Raw genomic sequence first — 19,594 nt, forward strand, 5'->3', positions numbered from 1 at the left:
AAGTCTTTGCTGCTGAGTTTATTTGAAGTGTGCTTCATAACATCTAACTGCTTTTTTGTAAGGGAAAAAAATGTATAAGATAATTTGTAAGTGTATAAGAGTATTGATGCATTTGAGTTTTTTTACAGATGTGATACACCTCATTCACATTATTGTATGAATGAATTACATTCACATGCATCATAAATGTCTTTCAGTTTTATCACAGACACCCATTCAATGCAATGCTTGCACACAAAAAAGATATTATTTTGGCTCATACTGTAGTTTTGTTTACTTGATATTGAAATAATATGTTTACATTCTTTATACTTGAAACACGACTTTTTAATTAAGAAATAAGTATAACAACCAACATGGGTGTAATAGTTTGCTAGCAGAATACAGACAGTGATTGTCTTCCTGCCATTCGCGCTATACATCAGTGGGGGATAATGATTATCTGGCATGTCACATGGGTAATGCCTTATGTGTGGGCGAGATAGCTGTAGCTGTTGTTGTTAGATGGTTGATTAACTCACAGTATTGCCTATGTAAGTGCTTGAGGGGGGTGAGATGTTATCTGATAGCCTGTCTGGAGATGAGCTTCCCCTCGGATGTCAAGCCTGCACACTGATAGTGTTGTCAAAACAAACTGTAAAGTCAAGTGCAGCTTATTTAGATTCCAGTCATAATCAGCTTCATGTTGGGAATCCTATCCTAATTAGTTCAGTGTTACATAAAAAATAAGGTTATCAGTTGGCCAATTGAATGTTATTAGGGTAGCAGCATATATTTACTCTCTTTTTTTTCTGGCATCCAAGTAGCCTCTGCTTTATGAATTTCAGGAGCCATTTGTAATATTCCAGGAGCCATTTTAAGAATACCAGCCTTTGAAATTTTATGCCGAATCGTTAACAGTCTGACCTCTGGTTAAGTTCAAGCTTCAGGTTATGAAGTGACAGGCTAGTAACACCTTTTAACTTCAGGACTGTATGCTGTTGTGTATATGTTTAATGAACAGAGGAGAGGTTTGGTAGCCAAGTGGTTAATGTGATGGTTCGTCATGCTGAAATCACTGGTTTGAGTCTCATTTTGGGTTTCCTATTCCATGATGTGTCTATAATCCTAAAAGACAGTGGAAAACTTGACTCACTCACCAAATGCATGGACATACAGCAACTTAGTTGATTTAATTATCATGAGTATTAATCAACAAAACTTGCGAATATCTGTCAGCTGTTTTATTGTAGGTGATTATGAAGATTAGGTTACCAAATTTGAAGCGAATCCCTGCCTGATATTATTACTATAGGTAGACCTGGAGGTGATTTTCTTCAGGTCAAAACAAGTCATCATAAATTTTGATATCAGTGCTTCAATCTACATTGAAAAAATGAGGCTTAAAACTGTCCCAGTTCATGTTAATATCATTTAAGACCCTGCATCTCTTTGGGCTTTCCTCCAAGCTGACACACTGTAACTTGAATACTGTTGAAAGTGGCATTAAAATCCAACTCACTCACTCATGTTAATATCATTATGAAGAGCATGATGGCTTTGGTGAACTGACTTGTATGTTACTGAAAATAGGACGAATAAGCAGGAAGAGGCTTTAACACATTAAAGTTATTGCATTGACAGTAATGTTAAAAGTACAATGTAAAAATACCAATGAAACTAAGTTTATGAGTACTTCAAAAATTGCAATGTTGACCCAAATACCAATATTCCCCAAATTACCTGCCAAGGGCACTTAGTTTTGAATCCTAGATAAATACCTGATAAAATAGCTGATACATACCTTTACCTTGTATGCCTGATTTCAAACACAGTGGAAGTTTTTTAAGTCATTCTCTCAGAACCAGCTGCACAGATGAATTTCAAACACTGCAAAATGGAAGCAGGACTCACTGTTAGAAATTAAGATGAAGGTGTTCTCTGTTTTCACAGGCTTGAAAAGGTCTGAGTTTTGCAACCATGGGTAGCTCATGACAATCATTTTATTCTCTATTGATATGTGATTACATCATGTATTAAATAGTTAGCCTGTCACTCTATCCATTAATGTTGTTAAAACACTGGAGTGCAGACTTGAATATATGATACAGTAAACTAACATTATAACAAACTCAAATGGACCACTAATTTCAGTTCGTTATAACCGTAGTTTGTTATGAGCATGTATACAATATCTATACAGCAAACGTCCGGGACCAAAAATTAGGTTTGTAATATCCGTCAGTTCCTTATGAGTGTGTTTGTTATAAACATATTTTACTGTAGTATAGTTGGATGGACAAATTGAGCCATTCTGTCAATGAAATAAACAAGATTTCTCATTAATCTGTTTTGAAAGCACACTTTGTTCTTACTTTTGGCCTTTACAGTGTAGTCGTGGCCTTATAAAGGCCTTAAGTTAGATTGCTCAAGTATTGTAGAAATCGTGATGTACTTGAGCTTTAGTTGCGAAGTGGTGTGGCAAGTCAACAAAAGAATTTAACAATGAATTACTGTCCACAGCCAGTTGGTATGTTATCCCTACTGAGGGATGTCATCATACATTTTGCGGTATCAATGTATTGACAAACTTGGAATGTCGATACTGTATTGATTTGAATATCTGAGTATCTATACAAAATAAATAATTCACTGTCAGAGAAACATTTAATTTTATTTAGGTTTCCATAGCTCAGAAGGACAATGAGGAGGCAGAAAATTCAATTTTACTATTAATGGATCAGCCAGTTCATATTGAACATTAATTTGATTAATTGCAGGGGTACATGGGTATTTTCTCATAACCATTCAGAAAATCATTATTTTTAGTATTAGTCAGTAAATCGATATTTCGGGATTCTTTTGAGTCGATATATATATGAAAGGAAAATTTCAGCTATTTCCCCACCCAAGGTTTCAATCACCACCTCTATAGCAATGTCCCCTCACTTGGGTGTCTCTAAACATATATGACTATAGAAACGAGCAATTCCATATAAATTGAAAAGGTGCCCCAGTGAACCTGTGGAAGTCTAGACTTGCTTCATGTATGTCTATAGCATAACAGCAGAAACTTATAACAGAAGAGAAAATAACATGGTTCAGGGACTGTGAGACAGGCTAGGGTCGCTCCTGCTGATCACTGCAGGGGATGTGGCCCAGCTGACAGACAGATGGTCCCAGATCTTGTCACTGGTTATCCCTGTACCAATATTTACTGTTTTGTCGCCAGGAGCTGTCAAATAACTTGGGGGTAAACCCGGTGAGGTGTTCCAGATTAGACCCTGATGGGATTGATAATGCATGCATTTCCTGTTTCCAGTGATTACTGGTCCCTATTAACATGATTATACAAGAGATGAAGTACAAGTAGAACGTTACCATTAGTTCCTACAGACTTGTTAGGCCGACACAAATTAAGTGTTTCCTCTTCTAGCCCATCAAAAAATAGGGTGGATAGGTTTCCCTCTCTTTCTCTCCCTCCCCAGACCCCTCTTTAATTGTCTGGATAGTATCTAGTGAAGTGCAACATATTCATTTTATTGACATAAAATATTGCCAATACTGTGTTGGTATTAGATGCTATGGTGAAACTTGAGAAAGCTTAAAGGTGGAATTTTAGTTTCAGGAAGTTTTAATTTATTTAGACTAGCTTGCTATTTTCAGACAGTTTATAGGCATAAATTTAATCTCTATGTAACAGTTTACTCATAGTATTTGGTCAGTCTGTCTCCCAGTCCCCAGAGAATAAATTAATATTGAATCTAACTCAAGTTGAGAATGATTTGAGTGTAAAAAGTATGGCTAACCAGCTTCGATGGCAGAATAATTTATGATGTCATTTGCTTATGATGTCGCAGTAACCTATGCCATCACAAATGGCCTGCAAAGCATCGTGATACAATTTCATTGTAGCAATATCTCATCCAAGTGATATCTCCTGTGGAAGCGAATTTCAGAAGATAAAAATCTTTAAAAAATAAAGATTGGAGGTGCAGATCTTCAGAGCACCCATAAGTATTTGATCTCATTGCTTTTGTTTTAACCTTCGCTTATCTGCCCTCAGGAAGCTGAAGCATATGTAAGAAGGTTTCAGGTTCATTTGATTATATGGGTCAGTTTACCTGTGAAGACATCAGGCTTTGTTACAGGAATATGTTTACAAGGGACCCTTATTAAACAGAAATGGGGTGACATTATATTTTCTTTGTCCCCTAGTAATCTGAAACACCAGTTTTTCTGGTACCTGATAATTAGTCCTAGGTAATTTCAACACTGTAGTTTTTGTCAGGGAATCGCTAATTTCCATTCTCTCATTTTGGCTGATTTTGGATAAATTAATGATAAAGTAAAGAATATGATTTCACAAAATGTGCATATTGATCTGTCTCCTTGTGCTTTATCCTTGATGCATTATTTTCCCCCGGCCATTAAACATGTTCAAGTGGTTGTTATGAAGTCCCCAGACAGTGAGTCAGACCATCCTGTGTTTATTACACGTTTTGGCTGATAGTTTACATAAAAGATTAGCTACGATAGCGTTCTTCGGCTTGGTCTCATCCAGTGTTTGTGTCTAATAAGTTTCAAGTATGTTGTTTTCTTTTCACTCCTAAATTTCAGTATTAATAAGGATTGATGTTCAAGCACACCATCTGGCCCCCAGTTTACAAGTAGCTATGGTCAAACTTATCTGTAATCCTTCGATCATCCAACTAAATGCAACACGATCTTCAGTGTTTAGACATGGCAACCTGCAGGCCCTTTAAAAACCTGTCTGTTTGTTTTGACAAGTTGAAGTGGTTAGTTTGAGGTAATTTGTTCTGGAACTGTTTTTTAAGCACATTTTAGAGGTGTAGCATTTGTTTTGGGAATATTTGAGATTACAAATTACCTAAACAATGTAATTAATGTGACATGTTGTCATAGATAATGAAACTGTTTGGTCGTATCCCAGCATAACAAAGGTTTTATTCAATACATTAATGGGCAATTGATCAACACAACTTAATTTTTATTTTGCCTTGCGAAAACAAATCAGTCACTAGATACTTATGTATGTTTTTTCCCCGTGTTTGTTGGTTAAACTTGAACTATTTTTTGTTATTCGGGTCTTCAAAAGTTGCTTTTATATTTCTTTTTATGTAGCTCTAAACATTTGTGTGTTTTCATAGGTAGGCAATTGTCTTGTTAAATTGACTAAATATTGTGTAAAAAATGATATTTTTTTACCTATTTGTAGTTAAGAGGTGAGGTGAGGTGAAATTGGGTTTAACGTCGCGTCCAAGATTATTGCACTTATATAGCGACGTGCATGCACGTGTATGTGTGTGTGTGGCTGCTTGTACTAGTCCGGACTGATGCCGATTTATAGTGCTAGCTCACTGAGATACCATGCCGCAGTTTAACATGAATACCCCACTCAGACACAGTATACTGACTCCGAGCCGACCAGTCCTTGTTTTAGCCCCTTAATGCCGAGCGCCAGACAGGGTAACAACAAGTACAATCTTTTAACGTCTTTTTGTATGACGCGGCCCGGGATCGAACCCTGGACCTTCCGCTCTCCGGGCGGACGCTCTACCACAAGACCACGGAGGCGGTCTTGTAGTTAAGAAGAACATGCACATCTTTAATGAGAATCATGATTGCAAATTTCTTAATTTTGTTTTGCCAGGCTATGGGTTGTGGACACAGTAATCCGTGTGTTTCTAGTACACACAAGTTGGTTCTTTTGTTCTTTTATTTGACGAAAACTGATAAAGATGATAAAATATAAGCAAAAGAAAATGTCTTCTATTTAAGTGTTTTTACCTGGCCAAATTATAATGATCCCTACCTGATGTGCTATTGATAATTTTAATTTGTCAAGGTGGGGAAATATCAATTAATTAAGGAAGGGTAGTGTAGCGGAAGTGAGAAAAGGGAGATAAAACTCTGATATGAAGGTTATCAACCAACCAGGATCAATCAGAACTAAGTATTAGGGACAGGAAGGTATTAAGAGTTTTTCAAGTCTGAGGCAGCTGAAGGAATATTACTGTTCTATAGTTTCAGTCTAATATTGTAATCACCACAAACCCTATTGTTTGATACCCATCCATGGTTAGTTAAGTAGTCTGTAGGAGGACAACGTGTCTTCGTGTGTGGATGTCTGTAGCTGATATGACTAAATTATGTTGATAAACACACTCTGGCGAGTCGGTCGTGTTGCTGGCAGCGCTGGCACTGATTTCATCATTACTGCAATTGAGTCAGTCATAGCTCTGCTGACACAGGAGCCCGCGCAGATAAGCTGGGACATGTGCAGGGGTGGCTGGGGTCCTCCACATGTAGCCAGGCAAAACAAAATTAAGAAATTTGCAATTATGATTCTCATTAGAGATTAATGCATGTTTAATTCAAATTGGTGATAAACTGAAATCTGTTGCAAATTTGGAAGATACAGCTTCATGAGAGTAATCAGTTGTTTCAATAAAGTCTGCCGTTTATAGTGACTGAAAATACCTTTTCTTCAGGGAAATCATAGATTTTGAAGTGTAAAGAAGTTAACATCGTCAATTTACTGTAAGCAAAAACAGTTGCCATATGGAGTTTATGTATTTATCTGGGATGTATTGTATGCATACCAACAATATAAGAAACATGTGCCCCGTCTTGTAAAATAAATTTGTGAAAGGTAGATTATTTCAAAGATATTTTGGAAATTTGTAAAGATACTTTATTAAAAGCATGTTACAAATGTAATTTCTTGGATCCTGCTTGTACATATGTAGATTTGTATATATACTACTGATTCTTTCATATTACCATAGGTAATGTAATGGCCATGATGGATTAACTATAGAAATATAAAAGAATCAGGCAATCTTAAACTTCTTTTGAGCAGTATGTACACTTTGTGCCACTGCTTTAAGTATGAACTTCTTGTTTTCCCTCAGACAAAGAGAGCCTGGTGTCTGATGCTGGCAAGGTGACAGTGCTTGACTCTCTGCTGCAGAGGCTGAAGAGAGATGGGCACAGAGTCCTCATCTACTCCCAGATGACCCGAATGATTGACTTGCTGGAGGTGAGTGCTGACAACCCTTAGACCGGTATTGCCATGATTTATCAGGAATCCTTGAATAAATGGCAGCCCAATTTAATCACTGGGTCAACTGATGTCCCAAATGAAACAAACAGGGGCTTAAACGTTAGATGGTACGAAAAGTATAGTTACCGTATTCGACGTAATAAGCGCCCCGCTCTAATAAGCGCCCACGGCGATATTTGCAAATATATTGGCAAGTGAACAATCCCAATTAGCCCCCCTTCCGATTTATCAATGTACACAAGACTTATTTATTCGTGTATAATACGCACTCGTGTGTTACATGCACCCTTAATTATGGGCAATTAATTTCTGGAAAAATGTATCTGTCGTATATAAACAGTTCAGACTGTCAGCATAAACCACGAAATTTATCTTTCAACTCTGTTTTTTTCACCAAAGTGATATTCTAATAAGAGCCCCCTATTTGTAATTTTGAGAGCACCCTGGGCGTTATTACGTCGAATACAGTAATCTTGTTTATAATTATATTTATTCCATATGTAGATAGTTTGTACCCTGCCCTACAAGGGTGTTCTGTACAATACAAAATTTTTATTCTTGTGATTCCTTTTCAAAACTCATGTGTTAGTCAAGACTTAGTTTCATGTGGTAATTGAAAGGCGAAGGAGGAATTGCTCAATTACAAGTTTTCACCATTAAAAGATTGAAAAACATTCATACAAACACCTTTATGGAATAGTAAAACACTTGACACTTATTTAATGGTTACGGTACTGATGACTTGGTCTGAAACAATAAAGGGTCTGCTATTTATTTTCAATGTACATGATCCAGCATGCTTAAAATGATCAGATTTGACATAAATATTCAATTGTGCTGTATCCTCTGTATTATGATAGATATTGTATTGTTTCCTTGCATCAACACCCATGCTGTGCAATAATAGTCATATCAAACCCTGCAGTATATTTAGAAGTATATCATATCAGGATACATTGTCTCATGACTCTGGCCATGAGCCCTAATGACATCGGAATCAGTCCCATCTTTCACCATAGTGAGTTTCAACAGTCTCATGAGACAAGCTGTCAAGTAGAAAGCGATCTCGCTATTAGCTGCATCAGGGATTCAGTGATTTGTAAGAGAAGGAATTAAACTGCCAGCCTCTGTCAAAGGAAAAACTGAAAATCCATCCTATGACCCCGGTTATCATTCCGTAGTGACTTTCAATATGAATTTGACAAGCTTCATCCCATCAGGTGGCGATGGGATGAGATATGACAGGTTTCAAGATTTCCAGATTGCCACCAACAATAGATCTAAATGGAAAATACTGATTTCCGCTTGACGTGAAAAGAAGAGACAGAGCATGTGTCCTATGGTATCAGCATGTGTAGATGTGAGGCAGGGACATGCTGGGTGTAATATTGCTGTATGTCTGTCACTCGGTGCCCTCAGAGTCATCTCGGGACACTCACTGTCTGTCACACTATTGGGCCCTTTGTCAGCCTATCTCTCACTGGTGAAGGCACAGCCCATTATGGCCACTAAGACCCTGGTAGGGTTACCAGCCACTGGAAGCGGGTAGTTAGCCATGTAATAAGGCCTTGTAAACCCATCATTATTGGGACTTCCTCAACAGAAAGGGCTTTCGGTGCAACAGAAATCACAGCACAGGTCACAGATACATGTCAGGTGGTGACCACAAAGGTCAAAGGGTTTTGTGTTTCGGTGACCCTAGTGTAGCTGTTTGACATGTTTTATTTTATGCAGAAAATCAAACACAAAACAAGGCTGAATCTATGTGTCAGACTACAAATGGTTTTATCCTTGTTTCGTTACTCAGAATGCAGAGATTTTGGCATTGACAAGCAAGCTGTATGTTCCCTCCTCCAGATGGGCTCACTGTGTCTTATACTAATACTTAGTCTCTAGGGCTGTCACGATTCACTCGTGTATGCAGTGAATCAAACTGTATCTATTCATGAATTGAATTTGTTGAATCAAATATTTATTAATATATGCAATCATGTGCATTTAAATACCCTGTACCTACAAATATCCATAAGAACAACATATCATAAGCATAGATTTCTTCAAAAACAACTCTTATAATACTTACTTTGATAGTATTGTGGTCACTGGTCATTGTTACATTTGAACAGATACTAGTACCTGGATAAGGGCAGAATATAAATGTCTAATATATTAATAGTAAACAAACTATGTCAAATAATTTATGTTGTTGTTTCACTGAATATAACAAATTATACATCAGCTGCTGACTTGTTATTGTATTTGTGAATTAATATTCCGATTATTCGTATTCATTACCCTATATTCATGATATGAACTGTATTCGCCTCATAGTGTATTTGTTGCAGCCCTATTAGTCTCTAAAATATATAGTTTTGGTGGGAACAAACAACTACATTTCAATTGAAAGAAGCCCCAGTGAGATGGGAGATCAAGCACCTGTGGAAATCTAGACTTGCTTCATTTAGGAATATAGCATTAATGTAAGAGGTGGGCGAAAGGGAATATAATGTGGTTCAGGGACTGAGACAGACTGTCTCTCAGCAGTGAATATCACCTTTTCTTACTTATTGTGCAGTTGGAGGCGGTCGGGTAGCCTAGTGGTTAAAGCGTTTGCTCGTCACAGCGAAGACCTGGGTTCGATTCCCGACATGGGTACAATGTGTGAAGCCCATTTCTGGTGTCCCCCGCCGTGATATTGCTGGAATATTGCTAAAAGCGGCGTAAAACCATACTCACTCACTCACTCACTTATGTGCAGCTGTGAAGGTGTGAAGTATTGCAAGTGGGATAACTTCTTTAATTTAGTCTGAAACTCATGTGTGAAAGTCACATCTGACACCCACTAGAACACTGTTTTATTTGAGCTAGTCCCAATTAACATAGCTATGATGTGTGCTAATCAAAAGGGGAGTTGCTGTCGGGTCCATGCAGGCTTCTGCTAAGGTACTTTAATCTAGGGACACTAATATGTTTTCTTTGTGTTATGACAAAGACAGATTGACTTTCGTTTTAACACTGTGATAGCCTGAATTTTTCATAACACTTACATTGCTGTCAAAATTAAGAAAATCAGTCACATCATGAGCATAGACTCAAACTTTAAGTGTAGATTTAACGGGAATTTAATAAAACAAATAGAGCATTATTTTGCACAGTCCAACCCATTTTGGTTCTAACTCTTTGGATATTATGAGACTATGATAGAAAACCATATTGGATATGATAAAATATGATCAGACTGAAACGACAACATTGTTGTGTTGTGGAAGGCTTGAGTAATGCAATTGGTTGGTTGGTTGTTTAACGCCGCACTCAGCAATATTCCAGCCATATGACGGAGGTCTGTAAATAATCGACCAGACAATCCAGTGATTAATATCATGACCATCAATCCACGCACTTGGGATCGATGACATGCATCAACCAAGTCAGCGAGCCTGACCACCCGATCCCGTTAGTTGCCTTTTACGACAAGCATAGTCGCCTTTTACGGCAAGCATGGGTTGCTGAAGACCTATTCTACCCCGCATCTTCACGAGTAATACAAGGAGAGCCCTGTTGTGCATGTGTATTGACTTTTAGTGAAAAGTTTAATGTAAGTAGTTTTCAAATATGAATGACTAGATTTGGAAGAAAGCAGAGTTTCTAATGCTTGTTTAAATTTGAAATGTGAAATAATGTCAGCATCTCAAAGCCTACCTTTCCCATTAGACAAGATGACAAACATCATTTGTGAATGAATTTCTCTGTAGATTTTAGGTTATTTTTTACCCAATATACCGGAACACAAAATTATTGCAATATGTATTATATGAAAAGTGTATTGCAGTTTTCCTGTAATACCCTGCAGTCTTGTTCTAATAGATAGTCATAGGTTGTAAAGGTTAAGATTCCTGTCTTCATTGGTCCTTTTGATTTCATTAGTCTTATTATTAATGTTTTAAGTTTTTCCTTTGCTCTGATGGAGGTCGTGCCGCCTCCGTGGTCTTGTGGTAGAGCGTCCGCCTGGAGAGCGGAAGGTCCGGGGTTCGATCCCCGACCGCGTCATACCAAAAGACGTTAAAAGATGGTACTTGTTGTTACCCTGTCTGGCACTCGGCATTAAGAGGCTAAAACAAGGACTGGTCGGCTCGGAGTCAGTATACTGTGTCTGAGTGGGGTATTCATGTTAAACTGCGGCATGGTATCTCAGTGAGCTAGCACTATAAATCGGCATTAGTCCGGACTAGTACAAGCAGCCACACACACACACACACTTGCATGCACGTCGCTATATAAGTGCAATAATCTTGGACGCGACGTTAAACCCAATTTCACCTCACCTCTGATGGAGGTCACAATGTCCTGGGTGTAGCATTGATTCCTGGTGAAGGTGATTACTCAATTGACAGCAACTGTGTTGTCTGATTACGCTGTCTCCCTGGTACTGATGATGCCAACAGCACCGACAGGCAGCTGGTAGATGCTCACTGTCACACTGTCCTCACTGGCTACAACAGATGTGCCCACAGAAATGAGGGTTGTTGAGCACACAGAATAATGTCTGTCTACCTAATGGCATAGAGTTTCCGATGTAAACACTACCTTTGCAATGTCTCTGTTTATAATTATTATCTCACATTTTTGCACTTCCCTCCAGGAAACAAGGTATGAGGAGAAAAAATATCTAGAAACATATTTTAACATAGTTTCTTATTACCATAATTTCTTGAGTATAGTGCGCACCACCACCCCACCCCCCTAACGGATTAAGTATTTTGGAGAGAAAAAAATATTTCGAATATTATGCACAGTAATTCTCCTTCAGAATTTTCAAAGATATAAAATGCAAATTCAAAGGACTGGAACTTTTCAGTTTTGCAAATTTTAGAAAATTACTTGGTCTGCATCAATCAATGTGTCCATCAATACTTTTAATTATAGTTTCACCGGATTATGTTTGTCAGCACCATACCTGTGATCATGGGTTTCACCAAAGTGGTAAATGTCTGAGACCTGCATCACTTCAGGCTTTCCTCCCTCCTTGCTGTGATATAACTGGAATATTGTTCAAAGCAGCGTTAAACCCAACTCATTCACTTGCTCACTTTAGTCACAGTGTAGATCTTAAAGAAATATATCTATTAAATGAATTCAGTTATTAAGACATTTTTTGATACTTGTAATAATTAATGTGTATCCTAGTTTAGTTATTGATGTAGTTGTCCTTATTATGTATTCATTTAAAATAATGAAAATACTAGTTCTCTTTGAATGATTGATAAACCTAGTTCAATAAAACACTTATCTTTTATTTTGACGTGAATGTTTAATAGGCCTAGCTTGAGAATCAATCTGTCTTCGTTGCTGTTATGAGCCTAGATTGTGAACTCTGAGTGATACCAACATTTACGGATGAATCAGGCAATTATAGAACCTACAACAGGTCAGGACGACATGTCATGAAGATTAATACCCCAGTTTCCCTGACTCATTGGTCCAAGTTCATTAGAATTCCAGGAAAAAACACCCGGATCTGTGGGTCACTGTGCCCTCTTAAGCCTGATTGAGTTTTGGGATTGTCAGGCACAGACTCTATTAATCTTTTTCTCATATTTACAGTGTTCATCAAGAGTCTTGCCATCTGTCCTTGTCAATAACATGAGTTTAATTGGGCAAATTTCATTCCATGTTTGGCTTTTGGCGTTTTATAAGTATTTGTTTGCCTCGTCTAAGCATGACAACATTTTTACAAATTGAATTGTCATTCTATTATTTTGTTTCTCTCTTCTCCAGTGTGGCTGCACTTTAGGTAGTTCTGAAATAGAATAATTTTTTTAAAGAATGAAACAGATGAAGAATATTTCGCTTATGATAAAATCAATGGATTTATGGAAAGTGATTTTCAGGTCTTGACATTTCTAACATTTCTAATGTTGTATTTGGGATAACACGTTCTTGGTAAAGTACAAATTCTAGTACTTTTGGGGGTTGAGAGCGGGATTTGAACCCACACTCTCAGACTCAACCCAATAAAGAACTAGAATTTGTACTTTACTAAGGAAATGTTATCCCAAATATAACATCTGTTACATTTGACCACTTTCTGAATATCATTGTGTATTCATAACTTTTCTGTCTGAAGTTTGGCAGGCTACTGTAATCTTACAAAGATGGCTTAGACATGGTAGATGTGTATGTAGGGATTAAAATGGATTATTTTATTTTTATTGTTTGTCATAGGAAGTACAAAAATATTTAGTGATTCCCAAATTCATGCCTTGCACACTTATATCAATTGCAGCAAAAGATTTTAAACAGATGACAATTAAAGAGATCGACAATGCTTTTATCTAGTATAATGCATGATATATAATATCTATATATATATAATAATAATAAATCTGTATTGAATTAGAAATTTGCACAGTCCTCCTGATCATTACTTATATCCAATGTTATATAGAGTGTTCAAAATTAACATAATTAAGGGGAGTCCTGGGGTGCTTTCATGCTTAATTTTGAATGCTGTATGTACAGAGAGCTAGTTATGCTTGTACTATACCAAACAAAACAAAGTTAGGGATCATGAGTATTTTGGGGGATATTTATTTGTAGTGAAGACTGAGTGCACAATTTTGTAAAAATATCCCCCAAAATATTTATAATCCCGAACTTTGTTTTGTTCAGATTAGATCGGGTTCAGGGTAGATTTTCAAGCTCTTTGGAGGTATTTAAATTATTTTATCTCAACTTTGTTGGCATTCAGTTGATCGTCTATGTATGTGACTAGTCCCGATAAATATGGCATTCCTTCAAATGATCAAGTCATCCCAGGAAATTGTTATTATGGTTACTTAATCCATGTGATGATGTTTATCAACGTGTACACACCCTCCATCTCCACCTGCCCCTCATCGTGTAGCCCAGGTGTTCTACAGGTGGGTGGCTGCAGTGCAGGGGGGCAGGGACCAGGTAAACACACCCTAGGGTACACAGGGGGTCACATGGCTACCCCATGGTGACCCCCACACCCTGTCCAAGTAATCACCTGGCTGTGACCTGTATTGTGACAGCCACCACCAGGTGGAGCCCTTAGGGCTTGCTGGGTGAGAGATTGGCGATAGATCAATTGACGGAAATTGGCTTATTTCATTGGCGTTTACACACGCACTTCCAGGGGTTTTAGTTAGATGGTTTCCTCAAGTTTCAAAGTCTATTGGAAGTATCGGCAAACTGAACATAACCTCATCAAAAATGGGAGATTGAGTTTCAAAGTTAAATGTGATTCTGAGAATGTTATTTTCTTGTGTTCTCTACTTATTCTCGATAATTACATTTGGTGAATGTAACATTTAAAAGCGTTACCTTTCTTTGAGTTTGTCCTTGTGAGTGGCATGGTTAAGGGTTGAGAAGATTACTTGTCATATTTTTTGTCAAAATTCCAGCCAGCAAATAAGAGTTTATAATGTTTTTCTGTAGTAAATAGATTCTTGATGTAGACAATAGATCCGACTGTGACAGGCTTTTTCTGCACCAACCGGTCTTTTGATAGGTTTTCAACAGAATTCACAACAAATTGACAGATTTTGCTCAATTGTCATATGATATGTTTGTACAGGAAGTAATTGCTCCCCCATATCATTGGTATGGTCCAGCATCAGACCACCTTCATTTCTCTTTTTGTCTTGAATCTGTTATGAGGAAGAGAAACCAGCTGAGCAATGTTGAGTCTAAGTGTGAATATTCAGAAGCAGCTGATGAGGGTTTTTCAGGACAGGAAATAGGAAACTATTAGGAGAAATGGGACTCAGCTGGCATCGACCAGATGCCATTCATGACAAAATAATTTGTTTCAGATATGAACATTTTTGTTTTAATTTTAGTAAATAGAATCAAAACCTTACAGATTACATGCTGCCTGTTACTATTTGTATACAAAGAAAGTATATTTATCTTAACTTTTTGTACATGTTTTGATTCTTTTGCATTCAGTAACAGGAATAAGGAAGGTAATGCAATTTGTTATGCCACTGGTCCAACGGTGGTCTTAGGGATGGACCAACCATATGACTTGGGATTATAAATAAAGATTTTTACAAATATTAGATAATCAGTCTGTTCCAACAAATGCTGGGGGGAAACATCAAACAACTCATTCACTACACATGCTTGATGTGAAAAAAGAATGTGTTTTAAAAATATTGTTTAGCTCCTCCTAGCAAAATATATTTTATGTCTTGAAGCGTTGACTGAAAATATATTCTGTGTCAAACAAAATTCCCAGGCTCCCCCAAAATAGCAAAAAGTCAGTCCCTTATCGTCAATGGCAAATTAAGGCCAGACCCAAATTAGATCATTTCTGTTTTTCTACTTTCTTTACCTTAAGATGAATCCGACATTAACAGTTACACCTGCCTTCATTAAGTGTTATATTGACACATCTATGACTGATATGACAGATTCTTCAAAGGGAAAGAACTTGCCCAAAGGCTTTGGGATTTGATCAACCTTCACTTTTAGGTCTGCTTAATATGGACGCTAAGTGAAAAGAAAGATTATGGCAAATATAAATTTATTTGAAATCTGAAAAAGTCGATCTGTAAAACAGAAACTTCTTTGGGAGAATTTGAGAAAATTGAAGTAAATCTATTGCGGTTAAGATGACAAATTTAGCAGGCAATAAAGTTCAGTGTAAATACTAAACAGTTTGATGTGCAGTTCTAAACTTTCAGTATTTCTAAATGAGTGAACTGTTCACAAATTTTACACCAATGAAGATCTGGGTTAGAATTGGACTTCACCAACCCATTGTGTAGATCGATGCTCATGATGTCAATCATTGGATTGTCTGGTCAAGACTCGATTGTTTACAGATTGCATTACAGTGTGGCGTTAAACAACATCACAAACAAATTTGACAGATGGTTCTGGTTTGAACAACCAAATTTGTCATTCCGTATGAACTGCAACAGAAGCAGGCATGATAGTTTCACATTGCTAGAGCATTTATTTTTGTTTCAGGAATACATGTGGTACCGTAAACATACCTACATGCGACTGGATGGATCTTCGAAGATCTCTGAGAGGCGTGACATGGTAGCAGATTTCCAGAATCGATCTGACATCTTTGTTTTCCTGCTGAGTACGAGGGCCGGTGGTCTGGGAATCAACCTCACTGCTGCTGACACTGTAAGTGTTAAAAACACAACATTTAGTTTTAAGCTTTATGTACCAGTGAATTTAGATTAGTCATGATGGAGTTATTCCCCTTAGACTGTTATGCTGAATGTTTTTCTTGTATCTGTTTAAGCAAAAAAACAAGTGAGAGATCAGTGCTACATATGATGATAACCAAGGGTCCTTGTCATGACTCTAAAGGACCCTAGATTAAAATACATGGAAGACATCAAGGACCTCACAATACTACTTAGTTTTGAGACCTGTGAAGTTCCAGGTTAAAATTGATCCTCAACTCATGCTGGTTGTAAGAGGCGCCTGACACAATAGGGTGGTCGGGCTCACTGACTTGGTTGATGCATGTCATCGTATCCAAATTGTGTAGATCGATGCTCATGATGTCATCACTGGAGTGTCTGGTCCAGACTCGATTATTAACAGAACGCTGTCATATGGCTGGAAGATTGCTGAGTGCGGCGTTAGACAGCAAACAAACAATCAGAACAACAAAACTTAACACTGAGAGATGTGTCAGAAAATCTTTAAGATAATTTATGCGCTGAAGATTCCATATAATTGCTTCGAAAGACTTACTCTTGTTGAGAGAGAGAGAGAGAGAGAGATCTGGGTGATTATGTGTCATTGTACCCCAGTTATTAGATCCATGCATCCTGCCATTGGCTTGTCTTAAGATTTTGAGTACTTGCAGAATGTTATGTAAAGAAACAAAACTTCTTACTCTTTCCTCTTCAATTTTGGATAGCATATGTTTGTTCAACAATTAAACATTTCTGTGAATATCTTGAATCAGTATCTTTGTCTGTTCATTTTATGCAGCCACTAGTGTGAAGCCCGAGTCCAGGGAAATATTGCTCAATATACGAAGCATTAAATCTTCAGCCTTCCTCCCACATTACGCTGACATGCCATGATTCTACTGAAACACTGTTAAAAGCAGCATCAAATCAAACTCATTCGTTCTTTGCAATAAGGTTGCTTATTGAATTATTCATATTAAGTAGTTAATTCAAAAAGATATGTTTCATCTCCTAGCCACAACTAGTCTTTAAGTGTCGTGTAGAAAGTCAGAACAGATAGACCATTATCAACTGAGTGGCTGAAGGATAGGCTGGTCTAGTGGTCAGTGTGTAACTCATTACATTATAGATCTCATGGAAGTTAGGTGTACAGCCGTTGTTTGCAACTTTGTGTCACCGTTGCATAGTCAGTTCATTTTCTAACGGGTGACTAAGCATTGCTGACTCACTGACAATTGTATTGCAGGTGATATTCTATGACAGTGACTGGAACCCAACTGTAGATCAACAGGCTATGGATCGAGCCCATCGTCTGGGCCAGACCAAGCAGGTCACTGTGTACAGGCTCATCTGTAAGGGGACTATTGAAGAGAGAATTCTACAGAGAGCCAAGGAGAAAAGCGAGGTAACGGATGCAAAACTACTCATCTTGAATGTGGTTGGATATCATAATAAGCCTGCTTTTTTTACACCAATAAAATTAACACCCCGCTACTAAATTTCATCTGTTGAAAAGCTCTTGAAGCTGTATTAACCATCATTAATTTCATTTGGAACATGTAAGTAATACTGATGACAGTTTAGTGTAACTGAAGCCAATGACAGTTTAGTGTAAGTTAAGCTGATGACAGTTTAGTGTAAGTAAAGCCTATGACAGTTTAGTGTAAGTAAAGCCGATGACAGTTTAGTGTAAGTAAGGCAGATGACAGTTAAGTATAATTAAAATCGAGGACAGTTAAGTGTAAGTAAGGTAGATGACAGTTTTGTGTAAGTAACGCTAATGACAGTTTATTGTAATTAACATCGATGACAGTTTAGTGGAAGTAAAACCGATGACAGTTTTGTGTAAGTAGTGCTGATGACAATTTACCCGGTAGGGGAGACAGTTTGGTTATTCTCAAAACAATTTCATATGAATTAAAATAAAATCTGTATGAACTTTGATTACAGGTAGTTGAACTTTGTATATGTTTCCAGATCCAGAGAATGGTTATTCAGGGGGGCAATTTCAGGCCTGACACACTCAAACCGAAGGAGGTTGTGTCCCTGCTTATTGATGATGATGAGATGGAAAAGAAATGTAAGTTATATAATTTAAATCAAATTCTCTAATTGTAATGATAAGGTTTCCTTGTAATAAATGAAAGGGAGATCAGTTTATAACTTCTACATAACTATATGACTTAGGTACTTTTGCTTCTTACTGATACAATTGGGATGATTGAATCCTAATGCTCCAGGACCCGTGAAGATCAGGGGTAGCATAGGTCTTCAGCAACCCATGCTTGCCTTAAAAGGCTTGTCGTAAGAGGCGACTAACGGGATCAGGTGGTCAGGCTCGCTAACTTGGTTGATGCATGTCATCGTATCCCAATTGAGTTGATCAATGCTCAAGATGTCAATCACTCGATTTTCTGGTCCAGACTCGATTATTTACAGCCCGCCATCATATAGCTGGAATTTTGCTGAGTGCGGCATTAAACAACATACAAACAAACCTAATGCTCTAGTGACTAGTGAGAGGTAATGATGATGCATGTTCTCTGCAGTACGATCACGGCAAGAAGAGAGAAGAGGGAGAGATGGCCAGAGCAAGGAAGACAGAAAACGAAAACGAGAATACAAGGTCAGTATGGTCAGCGATACAAGCACTCTACAGGGAACGGTAATTCTTTTTCCACTCCAAGCATTTGCCTGAATAATTGCATTCAGTCTCTTATATTTAACGTCAAGGGGTTATTGTCATAACCTGTATGTTAAAATTTATAGATTTTGTGATCTTTTCATTGAAATAGAGGACGGTGGGGTAGCCTAGTGGTTAAAGCGTTCGCTCGTCACGCCCAAGACCCGGGTTCGAATCCTGACATGGATACAATGTGTGAAGCCCATTTCTGGTGTCCCCCGCCTTGATATTGCTGGAATATTGCTAAAAGCGGCGTAAAACCATACTCACTCACTCACTCACTCACTCACTCACTCACTCACTCACTCACTCACTCACTCACTCACTCACTCACTCACTCACTCACTCACTCATTCATTGAAATAGGGGGCACGCGACGTGATTCGCTTTCCAGAGTTGCGTTCTTTGGGCAAGCCAGAAACCTATGATTGTGTGTTCAAATCCCGGTTCGCCCCAACTATGTTTCTAGGTTTGTCAGCACCATACCCGTACTCATGGCTTTCCTCACACATTAAGCTGACACGCCGCGATATAACTGTAATACTGTTAAAGGCAGTGTTAAATCCAACTCACTCACTCACTCACTCACTCACTCACTCACTCACTCACTCACTCACTGAAATAGTACAGCAGTAAACTTTCGAA

At 37.8% G+C, this 19,594-nt stretch overlaps 1 protein-coding gene across 1 annotated transcript in view; it reads left to right on the plus strand.

Moving 5' to 3' along the window:
* Positions 1-19,594, plus strand: part of LOC124137067 (chromatin-remodeling ATPase INO80-like) — a 69,083-nt gene that overhangs the window by 37,541 nt on the left and 11,948 nt on the right. The window contains exons 29-33 of the mRNA XM_046503204.2: positions 6,918-7,045; positions 16,073-16,240; positions 17,513-17,671; positions 18,244-18,346; positions 18,816-18,892. Coding sequence (XP_046359160.1) covers positions 6,918-7,045; positions 16,073-16,240; positions 17,513-17,671; positions 18,244-18,346; positions 18,816-18,892 — 635 coding nt within the window. The remainder of the gene's footprint in view (positions 1-6,917; positions 7,046-16,072; positions 16,241-17,512; positions 17,672-18,243; positions 18,347-18,815; positions 18,893-19,594) is intronic.

The sequence above is a fragment of the Haliotis rufescens genome, unplaced genomic scaffold (assembly GCF_023055435.1).
Source record: "Haliotis rufescens isolate VD_foot unplaced genomic scaffold, xgHalRufe1.0.p SCAF_3, whole genome shotgun sequence".
In the NCBI taxonomy this organism is placed as follows: domain Eukaryota; kingdom Metazoa; phylum Mollusca; class Gastropoda; order Lepetellida; family Haliotidae; genus Haliotis; species Haliotis rufescens.